Below are 19,046 nucleotides of genomic sequence, written 5' to 3' on the forward strand. Positions count from 1 at the left end.
GCGCGCAGCTCCGCGGAGCGCACGCAGGCGACTCGGCTTGGTCGGCTAAGCTCGGCTCGGCTCGGCTCGGCTCGGCTCGGCCTGGCCCGGCTCCACACGGCTTCGCGGGGCGGCCAGCGCCCCAGTCCCACCGCCCCCCGCCATGGCGCAGAGTATCAAGAAGGGAATCTTCTGTCCGAGCTTCGTGAGGAGGAACTGGCTGCTGCTGAGCACGGTGGCCGCCGTGCTGGCGGGTGAGCGCGGGGACCGGCAGGGAGCGCGGCGCCGCCGCCCCCCGCCCGGCCTTGCGGGCACGACACGGCCTCGGCCGGCCGCAGATCGGAGCCTGCGGCGGGGCGAGGGGCGCTCGGCGGCCGCAGGGCCGGGCGGCGCGGGGCGATGCTAACGACGCACCCGAACGCCGGGCGAGGCGGGCCGGCCGCCCTTCCCCGGCACCGCCGCGGGGAGCGGCTCCGCAGCGTTGCGGTGTCGCCGCGGTCGCGCGGGAGCGGCGCTGGGCGCGGGGCACGCGGCGCCCGTACCCGAGAGCGGCCGGGTCGGCAGCGGGGCCCGGGGCCCTCCTGGGCGGGCGGCTCCTGTCCCGCCGGCCCGTGTGGCAAAGGTCGGTGATCGGCGGCGTGAACCCGCGCCGTGGAGGACGGGCGCGGGGGCTGTGAGCCCTCGGTGCTGCGGGTCCCCAGGGCGGGCTATTCCCCGGGCGGCGTCCGCAGCCCCCGAGGGGACCGCGGCGCCTTCCTTCCGTGAGTCTGCGGGGGCAGCCCCGCCGAGCGAGGCTGTACGACCAGAGAGCATTGGTGGTGGCTTTGGAGAGCTTCTGATGGCCCAAGCGAGCTTTGCAAGTGGAAGAGCTTGCGGTGCCACCCATCTTTCAGAGGAGTTTTGGGGGACTGAGGAGTTCGGCAGTGCCACCCATTTTTCAGAGGAGCTTTCAGGGTATAAAGTTTCTCAATGCCACCCAGCTTTCAGAGGGATTTTCAGGGGCTCCATTGTAAAGATAGGAAGATTTCTCCCCTGCATGTCAACGAGTTTCTGAAGGGGAAATTAGTTGAATGCCATCTTACTAAGGATAGGTGGGCAGAGAGGGCAAAGAAAATGCATCAAAGGACTTGGACAAAGAGTCTCTTCCATAGGACATAATTTTGGCCCTAGTCACACACGTTTTATTAATTTTTTTCCTGGTGATTATTTGGAGAGCTTCCTTCGCATTATTGCTACTGCAGAGAAGTGCTGCTTTAAATACTTCATTAACTTGCTATCTGATGGTTCTCTTTCAGATGACTTTTCTGCAAATTTGCATTTTGGCTGGAACATACCTATTTCAGTGCAAAGTTGTTCAGGAGAGAATTATTATTTTGGAATTCTACCCAGCTATTTATAAGCTGTGATCAGAGCTATGCTTACATATACACGTGCATTTTTTTTATATATTCAGTATTTGAAAGATATCCATTCTTTTTCACCTCTTTCGTAAGTGGAAAGGTTCTTGTGAGTTCTGTATACCAAGTGCTAAGGGCTTGCTTTGAAAATGTGACCATACAACTGGAGGAGTATCTATATGCTCCTGTGTTTGTGTGTGTACAATTACGTTTTCACATACTCCTGTCGGGTGCCCTTCTATGAGCTGACATACTTCCTTCCCAGTTACAGAAGTGGTTAAGAAAAATTCCCCTTGCATTATCTTCAGTGATTGTAGTTTGAACTGAAGTGTGTGGTATGGTTCTATAGGTGGATCATTCTGAAATTAAATTTCTCTGGGAGCCACAAAGTCTGGCAGTATGGGAACTGTAGGGACAATAATGACCCCAATCCCCCTAATACCCAATGGGAATTCACAGTGAGAGAGTGGCAAGCACACAGATGCCTCCTGTGTCCTTGGGCTTCTGGTACACTGTAATTAACAGTCCAGAACTCAGGGGAGCTCTCGAATATCAGCAAAGAGAGTCTTCTTAAGAATTCCATGAGCTTTGAACCAAATTACATTTTACATGTAGCTAGCTATCTGCTGCATTTTCAGTATTTCTTTGAGGTGAAGTAAGGTACGCAAGAACAGTGAAACCCTTGTAAAGATGGAGTTGAATCATATGTTCTGGTTTTACTACAGCTTGAGGAAAGTTTGTAGTATACCTAGAGTCCACAAACCCTTCATAATTAAATTTGCATATTCATTTTTATATACTCTGGGAAATTGTACTGAGGGTTATTAATCTAGTTAGTTTGGAGGAACAATCTACCATTTATGAGCAGAAGAGTAGCACATGATTTTGAAAGAAGTACATACCTTTAGGTTTTTCAGAAAAGTATGATGAATGAGGAGTGGAAATAACAAATGCAGGAAGCTGTGAAAATATGCTATGTAAGCTGTCCAGCTGTGCTAGAAAGTATCTGATATTCCTACACTGTCATAAGGAATCATGATTTTTGCTCATCATTATCAAGCCATGTTCAACATCCAATTGAAATATGCATATCTTTGCTAGTACTCTTACTAAGCTCAAAAGTTTTCCCAATTACTTCTTGTGTGCATCTCTGACAAGAGACAGAAACAGGAGAAAAACCCTCCTTCAAGAGTAATGATTCCGTGTTATCTTTTAAGCTTTCAACTCTTTGCCTGTGGTTTACGTTCTCAAAAACATTGGAATTTCTTTTATAGCAGTGGGGGGGAGGGGATAATTTAAAATTTATACACAAGGCATCTTGAGTGTCACATTTTTTTTGTGAAAACACCTGAATGCATTTTTCAAAGAAAACAAAACTCAAGGCTGAAGAGGTTATTTTCCTTACCTTAGCATTCTGTTTCAGACCACCAAACTGATGTGGAGAGATCTGTGACTATGAGAGTAGCAGCCTCACGCAGATACCTGCAAAAGGAGACATATCTTGCATCTTTTTACTCTACTGACCTTACTGAGCCCAAAGCAGCTGAGCTGACTAAAGCAGTTTAAAAGTCAACCTACCTCAAGTGCTTCTTCATCCTTTCATATAGAAAGTTACATTGCTTCCAATTTCTACAATCAAGTCAAAATAAACGAGAAATATCCCTGAAATTTACTCACCCTGAAACCCATGTCCAAAGGGCAATTGGATACGGAGAGTTTAAGTCACACTTCACAGGATTCTCATGGAGCATCTATTTTTTGTCATTGCCTTGTCTCCAAGAGGTCACTGCTGCAATACAGCCAAACCAGTCATGAAAGTAAAAGGCTGATTATGTATAAATACTTGCTCATTCATTAGTCTCTGTGTCATCGCCTAATAGCTTGTAATGCTGGGCAATTCTTCAGAGGAACAGCTTTTTTCTTACAGTGGAAACTAAAGGGTAGGTGATTTGCCTACATATGATCTGAGGCATTGAGTTGCAGTAGCACACTGTCCTAGAGCAGAGATCTTTTGATGTTCTCAGAAGTACACAAAAAGGTTGCAGTTCCTTTTTAATACATATTTTGAAAATTATTAGACCATTATCTTTTTTTTGTAGCAGTTCTGTGGTGGGGGAACACGATTCTGAGGTATTCAGTTTGCCTAAATTTACAGGTTACTTCCCCCCTCCTCCCCCTTCCCCAGTAGACTGTCTGAAGTGGGCTTTCTTCAACAGTACATGTGCACTGAAATTCTTCAGGTAGTCACGAGGAAGATGCGAGAAATGCAATATTTAGGTAGATACAGCCACCAGTCACAGGAGACTGTGAATTGCAGGTGTCCTTCCTTCAGCCTGGCATAGATCGTGTTCGTTGGAGGTATTTCAGTGCGAGGCAGTGATGACCACTTGTGTGCTCTGCCATTAGCTTCATCCTCCATTCTGTTCTTCACTTATGGACGTGTTGCTCATGCTGTTCACCTCAGAAAGGGACCCTGGGTGCCATGGCCATGCCGGCGGGAGCCGCGCGGGGCGGCGCAGGGGCGGCGGGAGCTGTCCGAGGTGGCTCAGGGGCAGCCCGCGGACCGGGCAAACGGAGAACTGGCAAAACGCGGACCTGCAGCAAGCGGGGGTGTGAGGCAGGGGTGAAGTGACTGAGAAAGGGTGGAGGTCAGGTGTTCAGGCTGGAGCATGCCTGAATACTAGACTTTTCCACTTCTGAAATGAAGTTTATTCAGTTTCTGCAGCATCAGACCCTTTGCTTATGTAGTTCCCATGTTGAAAGATTGAGGCTGGCATCAGACCTCCTTTTCTCCCCGCATTTGAGAGTGGGATTAAAATATGCATTGTTCCTGTTGTAACACCAGCATTGAAGAAACTTTGAGTATTGTGACTATAGCTTTTTGCCAGGATTTGATGAGTGCAGCAGCCATTGGATCTTCTGGTTTGTGCTTTATGATACCACTATAGCAGTTCATATGCCAAAAATTTATTCTCTTGAATGTTAATGAAAGTTATTATTTTATATTGTAATATTAAGTAGTAATATCTCCCTATAGGAATTTTTTTTTTGTTCCCATGTAAGTCAGGTGTATTCACACCTGCTAAATGAAATGCTCCCTCTATAATCAGACACATGGAGATTTGACAGCTGCTTTTAAAAGCCGTAGTTCCCCATTACCTGGAAGCCCATCAGTGCATTCTTACAAGAATGAATGTCTCACAGGGTGAAGACAACAACAGAGCAATTAGTAACTTATCACTGTGTTGATGGCCTTTCACCATGCAAAAAGCCACTCTGAATCCAGGGAGCTCACCTTTCTCCTGCGTTTCTTTTGTAAATGTAGCCTGCAGCCCCTAAACCCCACAAACCTATAAAGTCTTTCTGTTTCTCATGGTGAGTTGCTTCTGTCTCTGGCAAACATAATTTAAAAATCAAAAGCCCATTCTGGATATGAAGTAAGGTTTCACTGTTTTGCATTTCCACCTCCTTCTGCCTTTACCAAGAAGTGGCCTGTTAGCTTAGTTTAGGCTGTCTTCAGTACCATTTCTGGTTTCTTGCACAGTACGGTGGGAAGGTTACGAACAATGAAACAGATCAATCGTCTCTTACACTAGAAAATACACTAGCAAAAACATCAGGAAATAAATTCAGGAGGATATAATAAAGCAAGAGAATTATTACTTCATGAGTTTATCACAAGTATAGTTGTAAAGCAAGCATCTGATTCCTTTCTTAAATTCTGAAGCATAACATTGTACTAATTTAGAATTTATAACAGATGAAGTCCAGACATCTTGAATCAATTGTGGTAGCATGGAAATTTGACAGAGGATTCTGGTTTCTTCTGAAACACATGACTTTCTATGCCTCTCTAGACAGTTGTGGTGCCTACCTCTCTGCGTTTCTCTGCTGCACTTGCACAGAGTTTGATATAGAATGGGATGTGTTCAGAAATGTGTGAAACTCAGCAATTCTGAGAAAATGTCTGAATTTAATTTCAAAGACAGAAAGTATAAGTGCAGAAGGGCTAACAGTGTCATCTGAGAGCTTCACATACTACTGAGGATCAAAAACGCTCTGAGCCAGAAAGTCATCCAGTGAAGGAATCCAAAGGAAGTTAAGCATGATGCCTCATTTGCTCTTGAGCTGTTTTGAAGCAAAGAAACCCCATCTTTTATTTGTTCTTCTGTCATGCAAAGTGTTTTCCTGTTTTATTATTTGTTTTAACATAAACCTTCAATTTCACTTTATGAGAGTGAAGTGAAACTATCACTAGAGCTGAACTTTTAAATGAAAGAAACTTTGGAAATGGTGAGCCTAAGGCCAACTTACACTCTAGAAAGCCCTAAAACTACCAAAGTCAATGCATTATTTTTTTCCATTTGAAACAATAACACAAATACTAATACCAGAAAAATATTACTGTGTCCAATTAACCAATATTATTTAAGGGAAAATATGACAATCACAAAAATATTTTTTTTCTTTTCTGTATACGTCTTAGAAACAAAGCATAAAGACACTTTCATCATATATATCCCAGCAAATAGATAATGTTCAGGTTGAGACTACTCACAAACAATGCTTGTGTTGTTTGCAAATTTTTGATTATTTTTTGTTTCCACAAAAGCCTAATAGGATTGGAGCAAGGCATTTGTACTTACAGTCCCACAACATTATCTTGTTCTGTGAGATCACATCTGTATCATGTATTATGCTGAAGATAATGGCTGTACTGGAGGGAGTGCTCTTAATTTTGTGGTCCTTTCATGCTTTTGGAATGGGAAACAACCTGGCCTTGCTTAATCTGAGCTAATTTTCTAGGTCATGTATCTGATTTCTCAAAGCTTTGATGTCTTTATTAGTCTCAGAATAATGATGTTTCTGCATGTTACTATCTGTCTATCTTTAGTGTCCACTAAATTGCCTTTCCAGCTGCTTATCTGAGTCCCAATCATTCCATTGCCCTTCCAGCAGTGGGATAGCTAGAACAGTATGTCCTGTTTACTGTCCTTTTCTCTCATCAAAGAAACTGTTACAAGGGTCAGAATCTGACAGATATTTAATTATTAGCGTTTCGCCTTTTTTATATCATTGACAGCCCATTAGTTTCTTTTGTGTTCCGGGGGTCTTAAATGAAGATGTGTTTTTCCTGATCTGCTCTATTGAGCTAATATCTCTTGGGCTATCCAGGATGTACAAAGGTGCTCATATAGCTTTGGGATAGCAATCAAATGATGTGGAAAGAGAACAGAAAGTCAGTGGGCTCTTACAGGAAAGGGTGAGAAGTTCTTAATTTTTTTGGAGTGGCATTGTAATGGTGCCAATGGTGTTGTAGTGTGTTAGACTATATAAGCAAAATGTTAGATGCTAGGACTGGAGACATGACAGTATCTGAAATGAGTGTCCAGACAAAAGCACTGTTTTGTAAAATAAGTGAATTTGGAGACATGAAGGAGGCAGTAAGACTTGTACATGTCTGGATGACTGCAGAGGAGAGAGGTCATAGTTAAAAAAGGGTCATGTTATAGGTGGGTTGGGAGAATGGTAATGGTTTTGGAAATGTCAACTGAAAGGGGTTGTAGGGAAGGTCTGCAAAAGAAGGACAATTACTGTTTTCAAGTTACATTTCAATGGTACTGTAAAACACAGGAATATGAGATAGAAAGATACCTCCTGAGTTATCATATCTAGTCTACTGCTGCTTCAGGTTACAACATTTTAGGTAAAATTCTGTAAGATATCATGCTCCATCTTAAAGCTGGATAGGCTTCTTGGTGTTGCACCTCCTCCTAGGATCAGTCTGATTTTTGAAAGCCTTAAAATTTCCAGTCTAAAGGGATTAAGTTTCACTATGCATCCATTAGTTAAAATATTGCTCGTTCTCTGCTATTCAACCATTTTCTGTATTCCTACCTCACTCATCCCTGTTGGACAAACCAAGCTCTTTAATCTCCTTTCAAAAGGTGGGCTCCTTGTTCTTTTTATCGCTCTACAAGTCCTTCTTTGCATGTGCTTCAGTTTGAGTTCACTCTTCCTGAAACCTGAATGAGTTTCATACAGTATTCCCCAAAAGAACAGGTGCTTTCATCAGAACATGTCCAAATTCATGCAGAAATGTAGTTTGTATAGCTGCAGGGAAAGAACTGTCATTTCCCTCAGATTACTTAATTTATGACATAATCTCGGTAACGTGCTGTTTATTATGTTAAGGTTATAAGTACAGTACTTCACAAATCTAGTAAGTCAACAAGTTTGTTGAAAAACTGTGAAAGAAACACATTTTATCTCTGATACAACTTAGTTTATTTTAATAGAGTTATGAACTAATCAAGGAATGAATTCTTCACACTACATCTCTGTTTTTCGTGGTATGGGCTTTATGTTCCTGTAGGTAAGTTCTCTACAGCAGTTCTAGCTAGATGAAGCACAATCATAAAGTTTTTTCCCACAGCTGTATATTTTTATCTTGGCTTTCTCAGGTAGAAATTACATCTGCATATGGAAAAATTTGAAAGATATGTACATGTGAAATTCATCTACAGCATGTTTAGATAAGTGAGAGGAAAATGAGAATCTAGTAGGAGACATTGTTAAATAATCAGACTGGTTAGCCATCTGCACATGGATGTTCTGGGCCAGCACTGGTTCAGTGTTCAGGGGAAGTGTGGTCACACATAGTCACAGGAGAATGGCCACAGTTTCTCTTTTCCTGACTGAGTGAACTAACTGCCCCTGATTTGACTAAGGGTGAGGTAGGTCCTGTGCAGGGCTGCATAGCAGAGCACAGCACTCTGTTATCATTGACTGCTACAGGCTCTTTGAGGCACACAAAGTAGCAGGAGTTAGGTGGTTTTGCTGGTTGCAGTAGCCTTCACACCTGCTCTGAGTAAAGGGAGTATGCCTACACTGGAGAAGCTGGTTTTTCTTCCCTCTGGCCAGCACTCCACCTTGCCTTCATTCCTGAAGGTCCATCACAGGGAATCACTGTCTACCTGAACTTTCCTCACACTGCAGTCAGATGACAGTGTTATTTATGTGAAGGAATTTACAACCACTGCACCCCTCAGCAGGTTAACCAGAGAGAGGATCAGGGGTCTCACCATGGCAGAGGAATGGCACATCTTGCTCTAGTACATTTGTGCTAAATATTCTTCAGTAGACCAAGATCTGACTTGGGAACTTTCTTCTGGAATATTTGTGAGAGAACTTTTCTTCACAGGTCTTTGTAAGCAAGCTGGTAGTCTGGGCAAGCAGTATCCAGCATCCAGAGATCAGTTGCCATGCAGTTATAGCCCTGAGACTCTAAATCCTACCTCAGTAGTTGTCTGCAGTTTTCTAAGATTTTTTTTCTTTTCAATCAACATTAGTATATTTATTGGGAGGTACATTGTCAAGTAGAGTGTAAAACAGTAAAATACATAACAGTATTAAAAATAATGCAAAGAGAGCTGAGTTAATAAGCTGACAGACTAAGTTTATAAGTATTACTATAAGTAATATATTCTTCTACATCCACTCTTTTAGTGTTCTGTAGTTGACACTGTATATCTCTTTGTAGCTAAGAGACAGCCAGTGATAATAGAAACTCTTGTGGAGAGAACAGAGACAAAATGGATTTATAGAATATTACTAAAGGACTCAGAATGTATCAGGGGCTCCAAAAATCTTGCCTGCCTGTGCTGCAATTTGATATGTTTATATTGAATGTTTTGTATTGTGTTTCAAATCAAGCCAGTGAACTGTGTTTGCCTTTTCAGTTCCATGAATTATCTGCTGTAAAGTTAATCCAATTGAGACCCACCAATATGATAAGAGTAATTGTGTTTTAGCATGTGTACAGCAAATAATGTGAAATTATGAAGAGCTTAATCACTTAGTTAATAGCACAGTCCACATTGCTACAGTACAGTTAAATAATACCAGGTTTGAACCATGTGACATTTCTTCTTTCCATGCTGTATCAAAGCAAAATCTGTATATTTCCCCCAGTGTCTATCAGTATTAGCCAGTCACTAACTTCTCCAGTGAAAGGAAGTTTTCGCATTCTGGAATCATGAGAAAACAGGAAAAATAAATAGCACAATTCTTTTTTTCAAAGATCTACATGGTATACTTCAAAAAAGATAACTTTGCAAAACACATTATTTGTTCTGCAGAAATATATGATGGATTTCTTTTCTCATTGTCTTTATGGTTCCTTCATAAGGATTGTTCCCATAATGAAGTCAGTGGGAGTTGAAGGTGATTTGCTGTTTTTTCGATGTTGTGCACACTGATGGAGTGAGAACTCCCTACCAGTTAACACTATGCATCCCAGACCGCTGTTCTCATCCATGAGTGCAAATAATATGTTAGGGAGTCCTATCTGTTAGATACCAATTTTATCTGGTTTATATTCACTTTCAGGGAGAAGTAGGAGCAGGCATGTCTATACATGGACTTCATTTATTAGTTTGTAAATTGTGAGTTATTTTACCTGTGAGTGAAGGTAAAGAATGTAAAGGAGCATACTATCATGTTGTCTTATTACCAAAGATGTAATCAAGTTTTGAAGAGCAATTAATCCACAATGGCAATGATGGTAAGCAAGTAAGTACAGTCATGACATATTGCATGTCCTTAACTGATTCAGGTACTCAGGCATTCTGAGTTTTCAAATTCAAGATCTGAATTGTGTTATTATAATATATATAATTATATAAAAAAGACTTCAGGATTTAGCCATCACTTCCTGAAAAATTGTAAATGGTCTCTACGTTTGGTTGCTCAGGTGGCTGCTGAGCAGCTAGCACATTCTTCCAAGCTTACGATAGCTGTAGGACAATCTGTGACACTCCCCATTGTGTGTAGCTGAGCCCAGAGATTGTGCAATTTGTTTGAACAGAATGTGTGGCTTTTTTCTCACTCATTTCCAAATCTGTGTCATGAACTGCAACACAGTATTGGAAGAAAAATGTAACAGCCCTATAGTTGTTCCCAAACAACTTACCTTTTTACTTAGACAGCATTTTGGGAAGAACAGCAATATGCAAAAAGACACTCTAGATGAAGGGCAGATTGTCATAAATGACTGTTCACCAGATACCCAAATGTCACAAAAGTAACTTTGCAAATATCCAGAACCCTCAATCATAACAGTCTTCCAAATCACATTTTACCTAATTTCTATGGTACATACACAGGCCAGACTGATTCTAACACCTGATTACACATAGCCATCATCTCCTAGGTCCTGGAAAGCCTCGGGCTTGGCGATGTGATGGATTGAGTGCTACACGCAGTGCAGCCAGTTGCAGGTGGTAGCTAACTCCTTGCAGCACTTTCTTCTCCCCTTTGCTTGGGTAACACACCAAAAAACAGTTCATCCCATACAGAAGAAGCATGTACTTCCCCTAGCTTTTTAAGCTGAGACTCCTGGTTCTCCCTGAAAGATGAGTGCCAACAGATTTTTCTTGGTATGCTCATTTTCAGTGATTTTTTTCCACTCTTTTTTCTCTTGTTCTTCTCATACTCACCCCTCACTTCTCTTAGTCCTCATTTACAGCCTTTCTTTGAAGGATTTTATATTTGTTACCACGCTTGTAAAAAGACTACCTGGGAGAGTAGTGTCAAGGAATCAAGGCATGTTTGTTTCATGTGGGTTCAGACAAGAGAATTGTAGCCTTTTCATATGTTCCAATCCCAGGGACCCAGACTGCACCTTTTGCTTTCTGTGTTGGTGGCTGGTGGGAGAGAAAATGTACGCACCATGCTATACAGCATGTGCTGTACTATGCGCAGTTGCAAGGATATATTTGCCTTAGAAAATTAAATTAAAAACATGGGATTGTGCAGCTTATTCCACCATCATTCTTCACAGAGAAATGTGGACCTTAAGCAGTATGTGTCATTTAGCTCTAAGTAGAGGATTGCTTTGTGGTAAAAATCATAACCCAACTTAGCCATGTACATCAAGAAGGAAAAGCAAGGAGAGGGGGTAGAAAATAAATAAAAACAATTTATCATGGACAAGAGGAAAGGTGGAGTGGTTGAAACTGAGGAAAGATGAAGAGGGCAAGCAGGAAAGTGATGTTTTGCTCTTCAAAAAATTAGTAGTAAATTATTCCATAAACAAAAAAAAAAAAAAGATAAATTAAAAGAAAGGAAGAATCCTAATATATAGAAAAGATTTTACCTACTGTAATGTGCTTTGTGGTTGTTGGAAGCAAGCACATTTTCATTTCAGAAATGGTGGTGTATCAGTAGCATTCATGTAGAGAAATTGAGATTTTGTAAGACTTTCGTCTATACTTACTAGGGGCTACTATAATCAATGTGATGCTAAAAGCAGTGGTGACCATGTGAAATATGTTTACGCTGGGCTGCACTTTCTGTGTGTTATAATTCCCAGGAAGAAATTTTCAGTCGAACTTGGCTATTGAGATGAGGATCAAAAAGTTTTATCCCATTTCAAGTACATAACCAATTTTATTCTGCTAAGTTTCTAGCCTTCTCTTGTTACTGTTATGAAGTAAAATTTCTTATATTCTCATGATAAATTCAAGCAGCATATGCTAGATGCTAGCATATAAGTGCTCTGTCTGGTAAAGAAATTGCATGAACAAGAAATTGAGAGCAATAACGTAATTTCAGGAGATTTTGGGAGTGAGGAACTCTGTTCTCAGCTATTGCCACTACATAAATAATAACCAAAAAACAAAACAAAAAAAAAGATACAAAGCAGATAAAAATATGTGCGTGGAAAAGCTTAAGGAAACCCTGCTAAAATTTGGAGAGCATGTAGGAAGTTTTTGTAATGAAATCTAACAAATTGGAAAAGAGCATGCAATGCATGAATGAAAATGAGGGTGAATCTTTGTACCTGCTAGCAATCCTGCCAAATATAGAATGATCCAACTTCCAGCTGGTCAAATATGAGTCATCACCTAGAATGAAAGGCAGATGGGTTAGAACATGTCCTAGTCACACCTGCTCAGAATAAAGTGGCATTATACAAGTTTCCATAAACATGCAGTCTAGTCTTGCTGTAATTTAAGCAAATGCCTACACTAAATTCTGTGAATTTTCTGAATACATGGAGATAAACTGTATGGTTAGATTTAGCTATTTATCTGGTACTTCCAGGATCAAAGTAACTTGAATATATGTAACCATTTTACAGATGGAATTTTATCTCACTTGGGCTTATTTTAAAGTGCAGAGTAATTATTTTCAACACAACTAATTCAGTCACTAGATTAGAAATAGAGATCATTGTGTTTTATCATTCACTTATCATTCACTGATATCATTTGCATAATATTGCAAATATCTTCAAGGTTATTAAGATCAGAGATTGTTACAAGGAATTTAAACCGTGCGTGTTCACGGGCACAAATTACACCTAAATCAGAAATCTTAATAGTTGCTTAAAGCAGCTCATTTACTTGGAAGCTTAACTTGTTCGTTTTCTGTCTGTTTATTAACAGGAAAGACTTGGTAGGAGTTTATAATCTGCCCAAATTTTCTTTTTAGCTTGATCTTGCAGGTGCAGATAGAGCACAGAAAAGATGGTTCGTTATCTTTTTGTCCTCTTAGAGGCAAGGTCTTGAAGGTAACTAGTAGTTGCATCAACTAACAACCAAACAGGGTGTGAACTACCACAAACCACAGCCATGATGAATCTTTAGGAAGGTTTTTTTCAAAATTCCTTGCTTCCTAGAAGAGAATGTCAGTGAGTTTCATATTTAGTGGAGAATTGAGATCCCTGTTTGTTTCCTTCAATATCAACACTACAGACCGGTTTTCCATGGATTTGCCTAAATTTGTTTTTGAACCTGCTGGTATTGTCTGTCTCCACAACATCAATCAGTTAAAATAACAAATGGTATTTATAAGCCTGTGTAATCAACCCATACACCAACTTCTTTGGCAGTGTCTAACTTAAATGCCTTGTACACCATCAAAAATATAGCTGGGGAAGAGGTGCATTTGGCTTGGGCACTAGCAGCTTTCCTGAGCCGCTGTAAGTTTACATGAGCCACAGAGGCTGGTAAAAGTAGACTGGTAGCACCTTCTTCTGTTGTAACAATTCTGCTGCAAAATATCCACCCAAAATAACGAGGGGTGTAAATAATTCCATTAGCCTCATTAGTACAAATAAGACCTTTCAGCACTCAGTGGATAATGAAGGGTTCTGACTTTTCTGACTTGCTGTTTCACTGGATCCAGTTAGAAATTGAATTTCTTGATACCCAGTTTATTCAAGACTAAAGCATTACAAAGTTCCTATGTGAAGCAACAGTTCTTAGTCCTTTCTAAATGCTGATGAACACTTTTCCTATACCAGTGATTTTAATCTGAAAATCATGTTGAAATGGAAAATAAAGGTATTGCCTGTCAAACTGAAGAATTATGTCTTTTGGCCTTTATTTTCTTTTGGTAGAACTCTTTTATTTGTCACAGTACCTAGAACTATCTGATGATTCATTTAATCCAAAGATAAAGTGCCTTGTGCCATGACTCAATTATTGATTGAACTTACAGTCTGGTATTGTAGGTTGGTTGTGTAGTGGAATGAGTGTGAAATATATGGAGTGTATTTTTGTTGATGAATTTCCTGGAAGTTATTAAATTAATTTAATGATTACAGTCACACTCTTTTCTAATTACATAGAGCAGCAATTACTGAAACTGTAGCCACTGGGTAGCCTTATTTTCACCAATACAAATCATCTAAAGTATTTTTATCACTTTCTTTAATGTTTGGTAGTATTTATATAGTCTGTTTATTTTTTTTTTAATATTAGTCAGGAGTCTTCTAGAACTAGAGAAGGCAGGTAAAAAATCACTACTGGACTGGACTGGTAATCAGAGGACATAATCAGATTTTTCCAAAGACATACCTGGAGACATCCTTCAAATTCACAATTATATGTGTTATTACTTTGCTTATCATCAATACATAGAACCAAAAAGGAAACATCTCTTGTCTGGTTTGCCTTAGAAGTTCCACCATAGCTGTAAAAATATGTCTACTGCTTGCTCTTTTTGTTTTACTGTTCTACTATTTTTCCTCCTTGTTCCCCATGTCTCTGCTGTAAATTACATCTAATTTGCCTCACATTTTTTATGTCCCTTTTAGGTATTGGAGTTGGCGTGCTGGTACGGGAATATGGCAAATTGTCTAACTTGGATAAAGTCTACTTTTCCTTTCCTGGGGAACTGCTGATGAGAATGCTCAAACTCATCATTCTGCCATTAATCATATCAAGTATGATCACAGGTATGTCTGGAAATATACTGTTAGCTGATGAGGTTATCGTTGTGGATTAGCTTTCTTTCTAAAGGAAATAACCTCTGAAAACAATTTGATGGAACTCTATAATGAGAAATTCAGATTTCACAGATTTAGATTAAATTTTTCCCTATATAATGAGGATGGACATTATAAAGAGCTGTGACATAATAACTTTACGTGTTTTTAGATTCTTGTATCTCTCTCTGCCTGTTTTCAGGAGTGCGTTAAACAGTTGCAAATTGCAAGCCCAAAGCTGCAACTGCATGTTCTGAGGTAGAGAGTTAACTGTTTTAAGTAGTCTCCTGTTGCCATTTCACAAGAAAGGCAGGGCTGATCTCATAGCTTACTGTCATAAAGAGAATATTCCTGACCTACACTTCTCATGAGGTACCTTGCATGAGCTCTGGCATTTGCTGAATCCTTCTATGAGTCCATTAAATTCACTGACCTGACAGAAATAAATTACAGGGGAAAAAACCACTTGGTTCAAAGGAGTTTTGAGTTTGGGGGAACTGCAAGTGTGGAGAGAGACTGTATGGCCAGGAAGGGGTTATGGAAAGAAAAGAAAAGCTTCCATCTCTTGGGAAAAGCTAGCAAGCCATTGGCTAGAACCTTGCCATGGCATGCTAGAATTTGCTAACAGATCACCCAGTAGAAAAGATTTGGAAAGATTTGGTGGAGACTGCTTAAAGCAAAGAGACTGAACTGAATGTCAAATAGCCTTTCTTTAAAAATAGTAAATAAATTTAAAAAGGGAAAGAAAGCCAAGCAAACTTATATTTATTTTGTAAACCTTTGATGAAGGTACAAGGACTGTGACTTTTCTTTTAGCTTACTACTGTGAATCAGGGCATATTGGTCACTATATTGTCCCTTTTCATCTCCACAAAGCCTCTGTTTTGGGAATGTACTTGTGCCCAGGTGTTTGCTGATTGATTGGTTGTTAATGAAAATGGATCAGACATCAGACTACAGAAAAGGAGAGCATGTTGCGCTCAGAAAATGAAAGGGGTCAATTTCAGTCATGCTATGAAATTGCTTTTGAGAATTGGATATTGAATACAAACTTTCAAGCTCCTCAAAATTCATGGTCAAAAATATCACTGATTTCACAGGAGCATACCCCAAAGTGGGCCTATGACAGAAGCACCCTGAGGGAACCTGCCAAGGCCTTTCAAGCGTATCTGTAATGCAGAGTGACAGGAACCCAGTGTTAGAATTGAAATGGAGAATGTCAAGAGCTGCAAGATCCAGAAGGGAAAGCTGCCAAAGACATAGTGAGAAATGATGGCACAAACAGTCAAGAGCTGTGTCCAAAGGAACGGAGATGAAACAGTTGTTAGTATGTAAAGGAGAGGAGATCTTTACTATGTGACAGGAGATCCAGGAAAAGTTGCCAAGATAAGATTAATACATTTCTTTTCTTGAACAAGCTTTTATTTTTGAGTTAAGCTGGGCCCATGTCTTCAGAAATAATTTATATCATTAGGATAACCATGAGATTAATTATTTATTAAATGTATTCCTGTCCAGCACTTGCAAGGGGAACTGACAATCATTATGTTAAAAATATTAGGCTCTTACTTATGTTTAATGTTCCAGTATGAGTAAACTGCATTTGTAGTTACTAACATGCTTGGATTTTAAAGATTGCAGATTACAGGAGTTGAATTCATATAAAGAGATGAGAATCAGATGCTCTGATTCTGACCTTGGCATGTCCCATTTCCATAAAAGTAAGGGCATGTTTTTTCTACACTTCTATGTTAGGTTTTTAGGAAAGAAAAAGGAAACAAGGCTGATAGAGACCAGAAGCTACTTCAATAGAACATGTAGGGCTTTGCTGCTATTGAAAACAAAAGCACTAGCTGTCTGTATGCAGGTAACGCTGAAATGCGTGGCAATCAAATGAACCACTCGTTTTTGTGCATGATGGTTTTCACTGTTCACCTGCATCCATCCTCAGGATGTTGATGAAATATTTTGCCTCTTTTGAAAGAGATATGTTAACCTTCTAAGCATCAGAAATGCAAATCTGAATTGAATAAGTAGACCTGTGTATAATCATGAAGCACATTAGTAATGTTTCCTCTTTCATACAGAATGGAAGGGACCTCTTGAAACCCTCTAGTCCAATCCTTCTACCCAAACAAGGTCAGCTAGAGCAGGTTACCCTAGACCACGTCCAGGCAAGTTTTGGAAGCCTTCAAGCACGGGGACTCCACAGTTTCTCAAGGCAATATGTTTGACCAGCCTCACAGAAAACAGTGTTTTCCTGTTCAGATGAAATGTCATGGGTTTTCTTCGTTTTTGCCTATTGTCTGGTGTCTTGTCTTTGAGCACCACTGTGAAGAGCCTGGCTCTGTACTCATTCACACCCGTCAGTAATTTTTGCACATGAAAAAGATCCCTCTGAGCCTTCTCCAGAATAAACAGTCCTTGCTCTATCAGCCTGTCATCATGTGAGAGATGCTCCAATCCCTTCATCGTGTTTGTGGCCCTTCATTGGAGTCACTGCATTAAGTCCATCTCTTTCTTGTACTGGGGAACCCAGAACAAGACACAGTACTCTGGGTTTGGCCTCACAGGTGTTGTGTTTGGAGAGATCACCTCCCTCCACATGCTGGCAGTGCTTGTCAGAGTGCTGCCCAGGAGGCTGTTGGCCACCTTTGCTGTGAGATGTTGCTGTCTTATGGTCAGCTCATTGCCCGTCAGGACCTTCAGGTCCTTCTCTGCAGAGCTGTTTTGCAGCCACTCAGCCACCAGCATGTAGTGGTGCCTTGCATTATTCCTCCCCCGATGCAGAGCTCTGCGTTTCTTCTTGCTGAACTTAAAGATACTTCTCTCAGACAAATCCACCAGTCCATCCAGGTATCTCTGAGTGATGTATAACCATCTCATGTATCAGCCACTCTTCCCAGTTTTTAGTCATAGAAGGGTTTGGGTTGGAAGAAACCTTAAAGATCATCTAGTTCCAAACCCCCTGTCATGGACAGGAACACCTACTAGACCAGGTGGCTCCAAGCCCCATCCAACCTGGCACTGGACACTTCAGGGATGGGGCAAACACAACTTCCTGGGGCAACCTGTTCCAGTGTCTCACCACCTTCGAAGTAAAGAATTTCTTTCCAATATCTAATCTAAACTTACTAATTTGCAGTTTAAAGCCATTCCCACTTTTCCTAGAATTAGATGCCTTTGTAAAAAGTCCCTCTTTAGCTCTTTTGTCGGCCCTTTCAAGTACTGATACGAGATCTCTCAGTAACCTTCTCTTCTCCAGACAGAAAAATCCTGTGAACTTGCTGAGGGACCATTCTGCTTCAACATCGGCTCCATCACTGGGTCACTGATAAATTGTTAAACAGTATTGGTCCTAGTATTGACCTCTGGGGTACGTCATTACTGACTTGCCTTCAACCAGACTTGTGCTGGTGATTGCAACCTTCTGGGCCTGCCCATTCAGCCAGGTTTCAATTCACCTCACTGTGCAGTTGTCTAACCTGTATTTTGTCAGTTGTTCCATGGGATTGTTATGGATGACAGTGTCAAAAACCTTACTAAAGTCAAGTTAGACCACATGATCTCTTTGCAATTTTGAATTTTAGCACAAAAGCAAAATTCACACTTTAAAAAAAATTACTGTAAAGAATAGAACAAGGATGGGAATAAAAAATTTAAGGAGGATCCAGGATGTGTCTTTAGGCATCTCACTGTTAGGGGCAAGGCCACTGTTTTTGTGCATTTGGCTGCACCTTTTCTGGGGTGAGAAAAAAAGTATTTTCCTCCAAAGTAACCTCATCATTATTGACTAAATATACAACATGCAAGAAAAGCACCACAGCCTGCATGCTGGGTGGCTCTTTGATGAGACCAGATGTATTGTGAGGATGTCCACCTCCTTGGCATTTGCATATTATGCAGAACTCAGTAAGGCCTATGTCAGATGGTCACAGCTGTCAAACCTATGTACATGTTCAGATGCTCAGTGGCAGATATTTATGGTCCCAGTACATACGAAGTTACAGCAGTAAAACTAATGACAACACATCAGCTGGTCCTGAATGGCTGTCTTTTTAGTAAGCAGGTTAAGGGGGTGCTACTTAGCTCACTGTGAGAAAGTTAAATATTGTCATGTTATTGTGCCTTTGCAGCAGGCTAAGTGTGAGCACCAGAGACAATTGCAATGGCTCATTTGTTGTGTGACTGTAACCAGACCATGGTGCTGGGTCCAAAGGCATCTAAGAAGTTTTGATGCCTTTTGTAAATGTATGTCATGTCGAAATACTGGATTTTGGTTACTAGCAGTATTTTTGCACAAGAATCACCAAGACATTTTTGAAAATACAGTCCATAATTTTCTTTTTTTTATGATTAGAATGTCTTAAAAGGTAATGTCATATCCTGAA

General features: G+C 40.6%; 1 protein-coding gene across 1 annotated transcript in view; it reads left to right on the forward strand.

Moving 5' to 3' along the window:
- Positions 1–55: 55 nt before the first annotated feature.
- The window catches only part of SLC1A1 (solute carrier family 1 member 1), a 53,499-nt gene continuing 34,508 nt past the window's right edge, over positions 56–19,046 (forward strand). The window contains exons 1-2 of the mRNA XM_017808197.1: positions 56–233; positions 14,485–14,625. Of these exons, the coding sequence (XP_017663686.1) occupies positions 143–233; positions 14,485–14,625 (232 nt within the window). The 5' untranslated portion in view covers positions 56–142. The remainder of the gene's footprint in view (positions 234–14,484; positions 14,626–19,046) is intronic.

This window comes from Lepidothrix coronata, unplaced genomic scaffold, assembly GCF_001604755.1.
Source record: "Lepidothrix coronata isolate B3197 unplaced genomic scaffold, Lepidothrix_coronata-1.0 Scaffold22, whole genome shotgun sequence".
In the NCBI taxonomy this organism is placed as follows: domain Eukaryota; kingdom Metazoa; phylum Chordata; class Aves; order Passeriformes; family Pipridae; genus Lepidothrix; species Lepidothrix coronata.